At 38.9% G+C, this 15,369-nt stretch overlaps 1 protein-coding gene across 9 annotated transcripts in view; it reads left to right on the forward strand.

Moving 5' to 3' along the window:
- The window catches only part of PSD3 (pleckstrin and Sec7 domain containing 3), a 428,991-nt gene that overhangs the window by 337,159 nt on the left and 76,463 nt on the right, over window positions 1–15,369 (forward strand). For all 9 annotated transcript variants that reach the window (XM_019742071.3, XM_019742072.3, XM_019742074.3 and 6 more), the window contains one exon: window positions 7,093–7,286. In XM_019742071.3, coding sequence (XP_019597630.3) covers window positions 7,093–7,286 — 194 coding nt within the window. The remainder of the gene's footprint in view (window positions 1–7,092; window positions 7,287–15,369) is intronic.

A 15,369-nucleotide genomic window follows, 5' to 3' on the forward strand; every position in this document is an offset into this window, starting at 1 on the left:
ATACCCAAGAACTGTGGGACAACTACAAAAGGTGTAACATACATACAAGTATAATGAGAATACAGGAAAGAGAAGAAAGAGAGAAAGGAACAAAAGAAATATTTGAAGCAACAATGACTGAGCATTTGCCTCAACTTAATCTCATACACCAAACCATAGATCCAGAAAACTCAGAGAACACCAAGCAGGATAAAAACTACACGTGTGAAAAAAGAAAAAACTACACCTAGGCATATTATATACAAACTGTAAGAAATCAAGAAATCAAAGAAAAGAAAAAATCTTGAAAGAAGCCAGAAAACACCTTGCCTATAGAGGAATACAGATGAGAATTATATTCGACTTCTCAGAAACCATGCATGTAAGAAGAGAGTATGGTGAGATATTGAAAGTGGTGAGAGAAAAAACTCACCAACCTAAAATTCTGTATCCTGTGAGATTATCCTTCAAAAGTAAAGGAGAGACATCAAGATGGCGGCACAGGTCGTTCTTGACTTCACTCCTCCTCACAAGAAGAACAGCTAACAACTGTTCATGGACAATACCACTGAGAGAATTCTGAAACTTGGGAGTGAGGCTGAAGCACCGCTGTGCACCACAGAAACCAAGATAAACCGCATTAGAAGGGTCAGAGAAATGGCTACAGGCTGGCTGCACTGTACCTCGCCCAGGCCTGCTCAGCACCGTGCTGAGCTGTCTCCCTTAAGCCTATAGTTCCTCCAATGGGAAGAGAGCTCAGGGTGACATCCAGCCCACTAGCATTGCGGGTTGCTTTGTGGGAGCCCCTACTCTGTGTTTTCCCCTTGGGGGTCACAGGAGAATCTGTGGGGCTCAACCACTGGGGACCTGATTGAGGTGGGGAAGGGAGAGGGGCTTCTAATAACCAACACTCAGATCTTGGCAGACCAAGTTCCTAACTGCAGAGCCCAGGCATTCGCCCCAACCGGTGGCTTTGCTCATCTGCAGAACCAAGTCGGTGGTTCAGTCTGACCAGTGAATTTGGCAGGGTGCAGGTCTGCCTGATTTGGGTCCCTAAATGAGGAGTTCTGCTGGTTCTTGAGCCTGGTGTTCCCACACTCAGGCAGAAGAGCTGAGTTATAGCCCCACCCATTGCAGAGCTGGCTCCAAGCCCCACCTGACAGGAAGGGCTAGGAAGATCCCCTGAAAGCTGCATAATTCAGCAACTCTTCAGAGCAAAGCCATTTCTCGGCGTGGAGGGTTCCCCTGCCAAACCCAGACAGGGGAGTTAATTCACTGCCCCTTCTACTACAAATTGTGGTTCCTGGCCCCTCCCAACCAGGAAACCTGTTGGGGGTGAGGGGGAATTTCCTGAAGTAGACCTTCCGAATCCAGCCCAGGTAGGAGCCCGAGTCACAGACCCACCCACTGCCTAGCGGGAGCTCCACCATCACCACCACATCTGACAAGAAGGGCTGGTGAGAACACCTGGAAGCTACGTAACTCAGCAGCTTTCCAGCGCAAAGGTGAGAGAGCAGAGCTAATTGCTCCAGAGCAAAGCCATGGCCCTGTTCAGCCAGAGAACGTAGGGCACCGATGGCTTGAGTCAAGACTGCAAAGTACATTAGTAGCCTTGGAGCTGTTTCTCTCACTGCACCCAGGCAGGGAGACTGATCTGTAGCCCCACTTACTGCTGAATAAAGTCCAGCCCACCCAACCAGGGAACCTCACCAGAGCACACAAGAAGCTGCATAGCCCAACAGCCTGCTTTTAGTAGCCCTTGAACAGGGAGCACAGTCCACGGCTTTCCCTGTCTGCAGAGCAAAGCTGCTGGCTGCATCTGACCAGGATATTCCGTGCACACTCTTGCCTGATTCAGGACCCCAGACAATGAACCATGTAGACCCTGGGTCTCGTCCTGCTGCCCCACCATTGCCCCACCTGCTGCTGAGTATAGTACCCTCAGAACTACCCCTGTTGTTAAGCGGTACATGACTATAATCCAATTTAAAAATGGGCAGAAGACCTGAATAGACATTTTTCCACAGAAGATATACAAAAGGCCAACAGGTATGTGAAAAGATGCTCAATATCAGTAATCATTAAGGAAATGCAAATCAAAACCACAGTGAGATACTATCTTCTACCCATTAGGACGGCTACTATCAAAACAGCAGAAAATAGTGTTACCAAGCATGTGGAGAAAGGAACCCTGTGCACTGTCAGTAGGAATGTAAACAGGTGCAGCCATGATGGGAAGCAATATGGTGGTTCCTCAAAAAAAAATTTTTAATTACCATATGTTATAGCAATTCCACTTCTGGGTATATCCCCAAAAGAATTGAAAACAAGGACTTAGAGATATTTATACACCCATTTTCATAGCAACGTTATTCACAGTAGCCAAAAGCTGGTAGCAACCCAAGTATCCCTTGATGGATGACTAGATAAACAAAATGGTGTAATTATATATATATATAATGGATAAACCTTTAGGACATTATGCTAAGTGAAATGAGCCAGTCACAGACAAATACTGTATGATTCCACTTAAATGAGTTACCTAGAGTAGTTAAATTCATAGAGACAAAGTGGGATGGTGATTGCCTCTGGTTAGGGGAGCAGGGAATGAGAAGTTGTTATTTAATGGGTATAGAATTTCAGTTGGGATGATGATAAATTCTGGAGATGGATGGTAGTCTTGGTTTCACAACAATGTGAATGTAACTTAATGCCACAGAACTGTACCATTTAAAAATGGTTAAAGTGATAAATTTTATGTTAAGTATTTTATTACAATTAAGAAATAAAGACCGGATGGCTGAGTTGGTTAGAGCGCGAGCTCTCGGCTACAAGGTTGCCAGTTCAATTCCTGTGTAGGTTGGTGGGCTGCACCCCCTGCAACTAAAGATTGAAAACTGCGACTGCACTTGGAGCTGAGCTTCGCCCTCCACAACTAGATTGAAGGACGACTTAGAGCTGGAGAAACACAGTGTTGTTCCCCAATATCCCTCAATTTAAAAAGAAAAAAATTTTTTTAAATAAAGGAAAGGCACTTATAAATGTGAATGCTGCAAGTGCCGTCTTCATTTCTGTACCTGGCGAACTAGAACATATCCTTATTGTCCCACCCTAATATCACATTCTTAGTGATGATTTCTCAATTTGAATAATAGTTCAATAGTTCTGCTCTGGAAAATGTTTTTTCTTTTTAACTGTTATTCCGCCCCGCTCTCCACCCCCACAAAAACCCACCAGTTTATTTTCAGTATTTAAATTCCACATAACAGAGGCCCTTCAAGGTAACTTAATTTTCGAATTTGGTGCTACCTTAACAACTTTGGTAGAACTGAACCCCACTACAATGTGACTTGCCAAGTGGGGGTGTTTCAAAATCTGCTTAGTGGCTGGTCAGTGTAACAATATTCAGCTTTTGTAAATTTTAGGAAGCAGTTGCTTTCCATTCTTTGTGGAACTTCAGTGAAATGTAAGGATTTGTATGATTCCTTATCTAACTTGTTTGTTTAAAAATAAAAGCACCTGTCATGAGTAAGGCAGAATGCAGGATTTACAGTTGCCCTTTAGAAAGAATGGAGAAGTAGGAAGGTTGTCCACACTCAGCACTAGAGCTGTTGTCATTCTCAGAATGAGCAGCATCAGGAAGTAGGAGGCGTGGACCCCCCAGTGAATCATACACAGAGAACAGATTGGTGTGAGGAATGTCGGGGGGATTTTATAGGTTGGAAGGTGTTAAGATGTCTGGTATCTCAGCAGGAAATTATCAAGAGTCTTTTTAAATGTATAAAATATTCATATATGAGTCATTCTTGTCACAGTTAAGACAGAGAGCCCTCTTGTGTCTTCTGTGTTTCACTTTTACAGAATCCTTTGTTTTGTCATTCTGAAAAGGCCTCCGTGGTTCAGGGTACAAGGAAAGTCCTGGTTATGGGGCTGTTTTCTATAAAACTGAGTCAACTTTATATAGAGAATTATTTTTATCAGAATACTGTATTAATTTATATCTGCTTCTCTATAGAGTGGGAATAACGTCCCTGTGGGGAGGCACTGGCATTTATGATATCTATAAAAACAATAAGATCCTGCAATGATAAAATCAGGAGTAACATGAAGCCAGGTATAAGGTGATTGGTTTTCCTATTCTCTGCCAGTTCTATGTCTCAAATGGAACCTGACACTAGTTCTTCGGGGGACTGGGCAGATGTGGAAAGAAGAGGAGGAGTAAAGGAAAGGAGTTCCCTGGGGGGATAAGGGGGAAATGGCTTCCAGGGAGGAGGGTCCTCACAGTGTTATTATTGACAAGGCCTCCATCCTGGAAGTCCTAGCCAGCACACACCCATGTATAACAAAGGACAACCACCAGATTGTGCCAATCTGCATCTCTGTCCAGTTAGATTTTTACCATCAGAGCTTGACAAGGTCATTTCATTAACCTTCACAATATGAGGAATACTCGTTTTACAAGATTGAATATTTTCAACCCTCACTTATTGTCAGGGTTTTACTGAGCCATATTGTATTGAACATTTCTCCAGTTGTTGTTGTCCTATTATTGACTTTTGATTTCAATATTCAAATGCTATAGACTATGCAAACCTTCCTAATAACAACCCTGTTTAAAAGAAATAATGTGTGCTGCATATGTAATTTAAAATTTTTTAATAGCCATGTCATAAAAGTAAAAAGAAATGGGAAATTAATTTTATAATGTATTTTTAAATTTAACCCAGTGTATCCAGAAATTATCATTTCAATACATACTCAGTATAAAAATTATTGAAATATTTTCCATTTTTTTGGACTACCGTGTTTCCCTGAAAATAAGACCTAGCCAAACAATCAGGTCTAATGTGTCTTTTGGAGCAAAAATTATAGTAAAATAAGACTAGGTCTTATATAATACAATATAATATAAAATAATATAATATAATACGGGGTCTTATATTAATTTTTGCTCCAAAAGATGCATTAGAGCTCATTGTCCGGCTAGGTCTTATTTTCGGGAAAACACAGTAAGTCTTTTGAAATCTGGTATATATTTTTTCATTTATGGCACATCTCAATTTGGACTATCCACATTTTAACTTCTCAGTAGCCATATGTGGCCAGCTTACTTGATAGAACTTCCAATGGCCAAAGCTGGAAAAATTTGAGCAACATATTAAATGATAGTGTTTGATTATAACCCAAAGAAAAATTAAAATATCCATACTTGCAGAAAAATTCCAATTAGTAATGTAGAAGAAATGTGGGAAATAAAAAATCATCATTAGATCACCACAATAATAATTAGCATAGGCAAGATCCACTGATGAACGCTAAAATTTGTGGTCAGAAGTTGAAGGAGAGAGAGGATATTTTCAGTCATAAAATATCTCTCCCAAATCATTTCAAAGGAAAGTGGTAACTTGACAGTATAGAAACTTGTAAGACGCCACCTTAACCAAGTGATCAAGGTTAATATCACGATTAATAAAACATGTGCCCCTGATCTAATGCGCTGAGAAGGGTACATCACCTCTGGTATCCTTGCCAAAAAAAGTGTTACCTCAGTCTAATCATGAGAAAACATCAAACAAACCTAAGTTGGGGCTATTCCACAAAATGATTGACCAGTACTCTGCGAAGTGTCAAGGTCATAAAGTACAACAAGGAAAGACTGAGAAACTGTCACTGACTGGAGGAGACATGACAGCTGAATGTGCTGTGGGATCATGGATAGGATCCCAGAACAGAAAAGAAGGAAGGAAGAAAGGAGGGAGGGAGGGAGGGAGGGAGGGAGAGGGAGGGAGGGAGGGAGGGAGGGAGGGAGGGAGGGAGGGAGGGAGGGAGGGAGGGAGGGAGGGAGGGAGGAAAAAATAACTGGTAAAATCTGAAGTTTAATTCATCATTTTGTACTGTTAATTTCTTTGTTTTGAAATGTTTGCTATAGTTATATAAGATGGTTAACATTCGGGGAAACTGGATGATGGGCATATGGGAACCCTATGTGCTATCTTTGTAAATCTAAAATCATCTTAAAATAAAAGTAAAAGTAAAATACAGATGTCTAAGAGTCCAGTGTTATTTTCGTATATCTCACAATTATCAAATACCAATGGAGGAAAAAACAACTATTTTTCTCTGATCACCAAATAAACACTTTCGATGATAGTTATTTTTGTGATTTATTTTAAATGTATTTTGTTATTTTGGTTGAAATGTTAATAAAAAGATTTAATAATCAAAGTTTAAGAATGAAACCAGAGGTAATTCAGGAAGTTAACAGGAGCTAAGACAAATGCTCTTGTTATGGTGCTATGTTTTCTAGCAGTACATCTGAGTTTATTATCTTTCTTCTGTTCTTCCCTACTCTTTATTAACTGAACATAACCATCCATTTTCTGCCTTTTTATACTTAATGTACATTACAGTCTCAAGCATCACAATGCTTGAATGAAGAAAGACTCAGAAAAGGGGGTTTTCAGTTCAGGGCTTTCTCAGTGGCTGGTAGGGTGTCCCACACTTTTATGGCAGTTGGGAAAGTCGATGCCAAAGCACTATGTATGGCACTGCCATCCTAACCCTTTGGTACCATTACCTGGGGTTTTGATATTAGCGATTAACCTGGTTATTTGGCAGATAGAGTCCAACACTATTCATTGGACTTAACCTATAATTATGTGTTGTATTCTGTATGCTTGGCACTATGATAGACCATGCAGAAATCAAAAGTCAAAATCATGATCTCTGCCAAAGAACTCCCACTCGTTTAAGAGAAGACAAACATGAAGGCACTGTAGTAGGTGGAAAGAGGAGAGGCTTTAGAGATTTTGCAATCGCATCCTCACTGTCTCTTCCGTTAATTACTAGGTCTGTAACCTTTAGTATTTATTTAAACTGTGAATCTGTTTCTTTATCTGAATATAGGCTCCTGATGGCAGTCTTACAAGATTGTCATGATCATTAGTACCTGGCACACAGGAGACATTTAGTAAATGATAGCTGTTATTATCATGGCTGTTATCAAGGCTGCTAGAACATTGGAAAACACGATAGCTTAATACTCCAAGTAACTCTGTTTATTGAATATTATGCTAGGTGCTCAATTTTTGTGGTTTTTTTCCCTCCCTTTAGAGATGATGAAGAGAAAAAAAAATCTCCATCAGAAGGTACTGATGAAAAAGCTAATGGAACACATCCAAAGACCCTCAGTCGCATTGGGAGTACCACCAACCCATTCTTGGACATTCCTCATGACCCCAATGCTGCTGTGTACAAAAGTGGATTCTTGGCTCGGAAAATTCATGCAGATATGGACGGAAAGAAGAGTAAGCATCATTTATTGTTATTTTCTATTTCGTTTATTTTATCTGAAGTAAATTCAAGGATGAAAATATATATATATATATATATATATATATATATATATATATATATATATATATATATATATATATATCATGTTGCTCTAGAGAAGTAGTATTAAAGTTTGATAAAGCCTCTAATCCTAACTCAAGAAATCCACCGTGCTTAATATGTGCTAGACATCAAAAATATAGTAGTGAATGGACAGACAAGGTCTCTGTCTTCATGGTGTTTACATTTCTTGCAGTAAGGGAGAGGTTGAACTTATAACACATAGAATCATCAATAGTGTAAAGTCCCAGAGACAAAACGGATGGAAAGAATTGAGATCCAAGCACATGTAGAAGAATTGGCCTTTGTGAAAGATGGACAGGTGCAATGTAGGCAAACAGTATAATTAGTATTGGGCAATTGAAGGAGTCCCATCTGACAGCTCTGTGAAGTATGAGACATGATTATCTGCTGACAGATAATGTTTGAAGTTTGAGAGGAATGGAGTATGTTTCCATGTTTAGAATAATCTTTGCAGAGAGTGAAATAGCAACTTGATGTAGTTGAACAGGCTAAGATAAGCTGGTGTGTATGCTAACATTAGTAGGCTATCCCCCTAGGGTGTCCCTACCCACCTGCACATACAAACATGCAGTGCTGGGATGGACAGTAAGTACCACAGTTTCCGTCTACGGCTGGGTACTTTTTCTCAATGCATTCGCATGCTCTATCAGACGACAGCGAAGAGAAACACTATAATCAAGTGACTTTGTCACTGACGTAACGACGCTGAGCAAGTTTCTTAAGGTTTCCAAGTTCTTTAGGAGAACCCCACAGCATTTCCTGGGCATCCTATACACCCGCCTACCTCACTGCTTAACTTTCTCTGACAGCATTGTGTCAGCGCTCTTGTAGTTGCAAGGCACAGTAAGTTCAAGGGGCTTAGGGAAAAGGGCTAGGACACAGCTGAAGATGAAGGCTAGTCACCAGGATCCTTTCTCCATTACTGTCTTGGCATTATTTTTTTGCATGTCGGCTTTTTTCTTTAAAAGAACTCACTTACATGCCTGGATATATAATTATTAGCAGCACTATAGAGTATATGCTCAGTTTTGTCACCAAAAATGATTCTTTTCCATCCCAAACTTCCACATTAGTATATTCTGGGGCAGGACTCCGATTTGTGTGACTGAGGGAATAGAATACTGTGATTGACAGCCCCCACTGGGTTGCAATGTCAGGAGGAAAGTTCCCTCAAGAAGGAATAAGATACAGTTCTCAGAGAAAGGGAATTCTTGGTGAACAAAGCAATAGACATTCATCTCTTTGTTCCCAGCATGCACACATACCCTTTCTCCACACATTGAGTTTAAATGATGCTTTTGCCAGACATAGCACAGTCTTTCATTTATAACCACAGATATTTTCATCTCTGCCCCACATGCCGTGTCTAGCTGTGGCTCCCATCTCCAATGCTAAAATTTGCCAGTTGGTGTCCATTCTCCTCAGGTGGGGATGTAGCCTCGCTCTGTAGGCTAAATGACATAGACAGAAATATATGACACACTTCACATGAAGTACTAGAGGCAGAAAACACCCGGAATAACTGTAGTTTAAAATGCCAGTTCAAGAAAAGGCAAAAAAAACAGGAATCAAAACAGCTCTCCCTGATTCAGTGAATGTTGCAACATCCTGCTGGGCTAGGATAAGAGTTAACCCACTTGAGCATCTTTTCATGGATTCACTTCCCTAGCAAGATTGACATACTTGGTTAACTTATTCCAACATGTCCCCGGATTCAGCCTATTGATTACATTTTCTTTGTCCATGTTTTCCTGGGCCCCCTGCGAGGATTATTGGAGAGAATTCCCCTGCTGAAAGATCTGTACCCTTAGCCCACTGCATACGAACTATAGGTCCAAAACTTGGGAGTTGCACAGCAGTTGAGCCCTCAGAGATCTCTTGTACCAGGCTGGAGGTGTTCCTGCCAATAAAACTCTGAGAACTTCTGGTTAATTAGGACAGTTTTAAGTATTACAAGGCTTTTGTCTTTTTCAGCAACGTAGAAGTTCTGCCTGTTATGTGCCTCTGCTTCTGTCTTTGTTTCTGCTCCTGGCTCAGAACACAAAAATAGAAGGGAAAAAATCAAGTAATCCAGGGCTAATTGGACCCCAGTCTCTACGTTTCCTTCCTGTCTGTTGCTTTATCACTGGGGGCTTTTTCATCTCTGCGTTTGAGAGGGGTTTTGGGAGGACTCTTGCAGTTTCACCTGCCTTTAATTCCTCAGGCTCTTCCTGGATAGTCTCATTCCAACTTTCCATGGTTTTTCAAATCACTTTAGTGTGGACAGATAATTCACCTTTTCCAACACAGAAAGTGCATAATTTCTAGTGATAATTGACCTACACCAAAACTTGAAGTATATAGTTTGAATTTTGAAAAATGTATGCTTTTGTGTAACCACTATCACAATTAAGATTTCCAAGTTCTTTAGGAGAACCCCACGACATTTCCATTACCTGAAAAAGTTCCATTGTACTTTCCAGTTAATTTTTCCTCTTTTACTCCCAGCCCATGGCATCCACTTATCTGTCCTTGGGCACTATACTTTTACCTTTTCTAGAATTACAGTAATTACATGTATTGTTTTGTGCTGACTTCTTTCACATAGTAGTGTTACTTGCAGATTCATCCATATTGTTGAGTGCTGTGTGAATTTGTAGTTTGTCTCTTTTATTGCTGAGTAGTATATTCATTCCATTGTTTGGCTATGACACAGTTTCTACACCTTCACCCGCTGGATATTTGGGTGGTTTCCATTTTTTGGCTGTTACAAATAAATATGCTTGGGACAGTCACACACAAGTCTTTGCATGTGTGTATGTTTCCAGAAATTACCTAGGAGTAAGGAATTGCTGGGGTGCATGCTAAGTGTACGTTTATAAGAAACGTCCAAACTAGCTATACCATTTTCCAAAATAGTTAATACCATGTTGCATTCCTGCCAGCTATGCATGTTATATCCACTTGATGAAATCCCTTTGTCGTGAAATGACTTTTCTCATTCCTTGTCATATTCCTTTATTTTGAAGTCTACTTTGTTTAATGTTAATATGGTGACTCCAGCTTTCTTTTCAGTTTTTGCATGATGTACAGAAATTTGTTTCTCACTCTTTAATCTATGATCTTTAAAATTGTTTTATACAACATGTTGGCGGGTCTTGCTTTTTTTTCAGCTGACAATCTGTCTTTTAATTGCAGTGTTTAGACTATTTACATTTATAGTAATTATTGATACAGTTGACTTTAAATCTGCCATCTTGCTACTTGTTTTTACTTACTCCATCTTTTATTTTTTTTTTCCTCTTTTGCTGCTGTGTTTAGGATTTTGTGCATGTATGTCTGTGTGTGTTTCTGTCTTTTCTCATTATTGGTGTATTAGCTGGGCTTCTTTGTTTAAAAATTTTAGTGACTGCTGTAGTGTTTACAGTATAATCTTTGACTTGTTATAGTCTACCTTCAAATTTTACCACTCATGTGGTTTGAGACCCTCATAGCAGGTTACTTCACTTTCTCTTTTCCTAGCATTTGTGCTATTGTCATACATTTTAATTATGTATATGTTGTAACACTCAGAGTATATTGTTATTATTTTTGTTTTAAACAGAAGTATGTGTTTTACTTTTATGCATGATGACCATTTCTGGTATACTGGGTCTCTTTTGGCATTTCCAAATTTCCATTTAATATCTTTTTTTTTTTCTGCTTGAATCATTTTCTTTAATATATCATGTCATAAACTCTTGCTGGTGAGAAATGTTCTCATGTTTTATTGTTTTTTTAAAAAAATATGTACTACATCTTAATTTTAGGAATTTATGTTCAATTCTTTGGCAGTGCTTTCTTTTTCTTTCAGTAATTTTAAAATGTTGTTCCCTTGTTCCCTGCCCTACATGGTTTCAGACAAAATGTCTGATGTCATTCTTTGTTCCTTTGTATTTAGTGTGGTTCACCCCCCATCGCAGCTGCTTTCAAGATTTTTCTCTCTAGCTTTGATTTTCAGGAATTTTATTATGAGGTGCCTTCATGTGGTTTTCTTTATGTTTTCCCTGTCTGGTATTAGTTGAAGTTCTAGCATTCAGTGGTTTATATTTTTCACCAATTTGGCGAAATTTTTCAGCCATTATTTCTATAGCAAACTGTATATTGCTGTATATTAGACCACTTGATATTACATAAAAGGTTCACTGAGAGTCTGTTCAATTTTTTTTCCAACTCTTTTTTTGTATTTTCAGTACTTTATTTTAATAATTTTTATTGCTATGTCATCAAGTTTACTCAGTGTTTTTTATTTCATATGTAGTATTTTTTGCCTTTGAAACTGCAATGTGAATATTTTATATCCTCCATTTCTCCTTACCAAGTTTGTCTTAATGTTCTTGAGCATGCGTATCACATTTATAATAGCTGTTTTAAGATCCTTCTCTTCAAATCTCTCTCTCTGTCCTTTCTGGGATGTTACAGTGATTAATTTTTCTGCTTGCTATAGGTCATACTTTCCTAGTTTCATTGCATTCCTAGTCATTTTATTTGAATGCCAGATATTGTGACATTTTTCGTGGCTTACATTTCTCTAAAAAATGTTGGATTTTATTCTATTGTGCAGATAAGTAACTTGTAGATTAACTGAATCCCTCAGAGGCGTGCCTTTCCAACTCAGCACGACTTCCAAGCTCTGTGTAGGGACCCTTCTTTACTGGGGTTTAGACACTTCCGCCAAGCAGTAATCTGGGGCTCGTCTGTTCCCTTCTCTTTGGAATCACAGTCCAAGGTTGCCTGTTGTACAATGTCTGAAAACTTTTGTTTAATATGTATATTAAACAAATATAAAGTTGTGATAGGAGGGAATTTTCTATAGCAGTTAATCTTTCAAAGGCATATGTAGGACTAAACCTATTACTGATCCCTTTTGTAAAGAAATATCTTTCTAGTTGCCTCAGACCTCAAGAAACCTAACATTTACATAGCTAGGAAAGTTTTAAGGAATTCTACGCCTTTCAGTACCGTCAAATTCTTTAGATGTGTATTTGGAGAACCAGAAAGGAATTTGTTTCCTTCCTAGCTCATCTTCTCCTTGCTTCCCCCACCCCAATTTTTTGGACTTTGAATCCTCTCTGGTTGAACTGATTTATTTCAATGCTAGACTGCTGCTGCTTCTTGGGAATGTACCAGAATGTCTGAACTGCTTCTGAATGCATCTGCCTTTCTCTTGAGAAGCAGTCACTCTAAGCATTTCCAATATGTTAAAATATATATATAAATAAACAGTGGAGCTTTCCTGGAAACAGGAGCTCTAGATAGTTTTTGAGAAGTCTATGTAATGATACCTTTGGGGCATATTTATCCTGCTAAGTCTACAGGCATTTATTCGGATTCATCACGTTCAGTATAGCGAGAGCTATGTTGCCTTTGTACATATAAGTAAACATGCCCCAGTCCTCTGATGACATAGTATTACTAAACGTTTTTAATAAGTGAATATTTGGGTCAAAGCTCTATGGAGAGATTAAAACCCTGATTAACTTATCTCTAAATGACCACTTGTCTGACTTAATATTTGGTATCTTTTATTCTAAACTCAGTTTGTCAGATTGCATCCGTAATTGCTCACATAAACATTTTAAAAATCTTGGAGGTTTTATTTGTTTCATTTTATTTATTTAGCGTTCTAAAGATGTGCTCAGCTCAGAAAGTCTACTCCAGGAAACAAATCATGATTAAAAGCAAACATTGCATCTCTCACCAAAGTATATGTGTTTATCAAGCCCATTAAATCTGACATTAAAGGAAGGCTTTGAACAGTCACACTTGGAAAACAAAATGCATTTTCTGGATTTTGTCAGGTAGAATTTTTTTTAAAAATTCAATATAAGCTCCCAGTTTTACCAATCTGATGTAAGATACTTGTGGAAATCAATAAAGTGATGGGAAACAAGATGCTCAAAATATGAATGTTCTGGATGATGATAAAACAGTGATAGGCGATTCCTCAGTAGTAGAGCTGTGTCCTAACACTTCCTGCACTTACTCATTTAATCACTGCCCTCCGAAGCAGGCCCAGGCGTTGCTGTTATTGTCCCCGCTTACTGAGGAAGACATTGGTCATCAACATCCTCGCCAAGGCTGTAGTATAGAATAACAGGACATCTGCTGGGGCTAAAATCTGATTATCGCAAACTAATTGTAGCATGTCATTAAAACCAGTGCCCGTGAGAAAATTTATGCCTAGAAAATATTTACATTATGCATTTTGTGTGTGGTCAGGACAGTCGGTCACTATATAGCATGTGTTGAGATGACTGGCGGTCTCAAATTAGGGCCAGTGAAGCCTGAACATTTCTTTTTCTTTTTTTTTAAAATTAAAGTTTATTGGGGTGACAGTTGTTAGTAAAGTTACATAGATTTCAGGTGTACAATTCTGTATTACATCCTCTATAAATCACATTGTGTGTTCACCACCCAGAGTCAGTTCTCTTTCTGTCACTATATATTTGATCCCCTTTACCCTCATCTACCACTCCCCTCTCCCCTTACCCTCTGATAACCACTAAACTATTGTCTGTGTCTATGAGTTTTTGTTTCTCATTTGCTTGTCTTGTTCTTTTGTTGTTTTTGGTTTATACACCACATATCAGTGAAATCATATGGTTCTCTACTTTTTCTGTCTGACTTATTTCACTTAGCATTATAATCTCAAGATCCATCCATGTTGTCACAAATGGTCCTATTTCATCTTTTCTTACCGCCAAATAGTATTCCACAGCTCAGAAAGAAAATGAAAAGTCTCCAGAAAATAAACTTAAAGATATGGAAATATGTGACTTAAATAACAGAGAATTCAATGTTGCAGTCCTTAAAAAACTGAACATTTCTTTTACTTGGCCAACACAGTGCTTTTTTGTAAATTGAATTGCATGAATTTAATTAGGCATTTTCTGTTGACCATAGTTTCCACAACTCCCTATAGTGTCATACCAGGCGTTCTCACACACTAATTGATACTTTTCTAGCCCCAGAGTCTTTTGAAATTGTGACACACACACACACACACCCCATTTAGGTTGACATAGCATGCAAAAGACGGGGGCAAACAAATGGACAAGACTGTACGTAGTGCTATATTTGTATTTTGGTGATATCAGTGTGGCAAGAAACCAAGTGCTTGTCCAGTTTTTATTACCACAGCCTATCAGCTGAGGTGCAAGTAATGAATTTTTTTCCTGCATGAATTAAGTAAGCACTCACCAAGTACCTAAGACTGTATCTGTACAAAGACTTAATTAAACATAGCCTCTCTCCTCTAAGGAGCTTACGTCAGGAGTACTATACAGAGAGTAATTACAATCTAGAATCCACAGTACAAATTTTTAAATACATACAACCTGTTAGCTCAGGTACCACAAAATTGAGTGGAAGAAGTGCCATTGGGAGCATGCTGACGTTCTCCCCGATGACAAGACATCAATAGGACAGTGGAATAGAAAAAAGAGCCCAGAAGCAGCAGTTTAATGTTTATCATAACTTGATATATAACATAGGAAGTAATTCAGATAATTAGGGACAACAGAAATGTTTCAGTCGATGGTACTTGAGGGTGTGTATGGTATGTGGGTGGATGGAGTATATGGGGAGGGGGTTTTCCCTACATCAGTCCAACCAGAAAAATCTGTTTCAAGTAGATTAAAGGTAAAAAAAAAAAAATTGAGGAGCAAAATCTGAAAATTTTAGAAGAAAATGTGGAACAATACCATGATGACCTGTAGGTAGAGAAGGATTTCTCCAAATTTAGAAAAAAACAAAACCAGTAAAAGAATATATTGATAGGCCAGCCCCGTGGCTCAAGCGGTTAGAGCTCCATGCTCCTAACTCTGAAGGCTGCCGGTTCGATTCCCACATGGGCCAGTGGGCTCTCAACCACAAGGTTGCCAATTCGATTCCTCGACTCCCACAAGGGATGGTGGGCAGCACCCCCTACAACTATAGTTGAACACGGCA

Source organism: Rhinolophus sinicus, chromosome 16, assembly GCF_057876585.1.
Source record: "Rhinolophus sinicus isolate RSI-liver-muscle chromosome 16, RSI-T2T, whole genome shotgun sequence".
NCBI classification, from domain to species: Eukaryota; Metazoa; Chordata; class Mammalia; order Chiroptera; family Rhinolophidae; genus Rhinolophus; species Rhinolophus sinicus.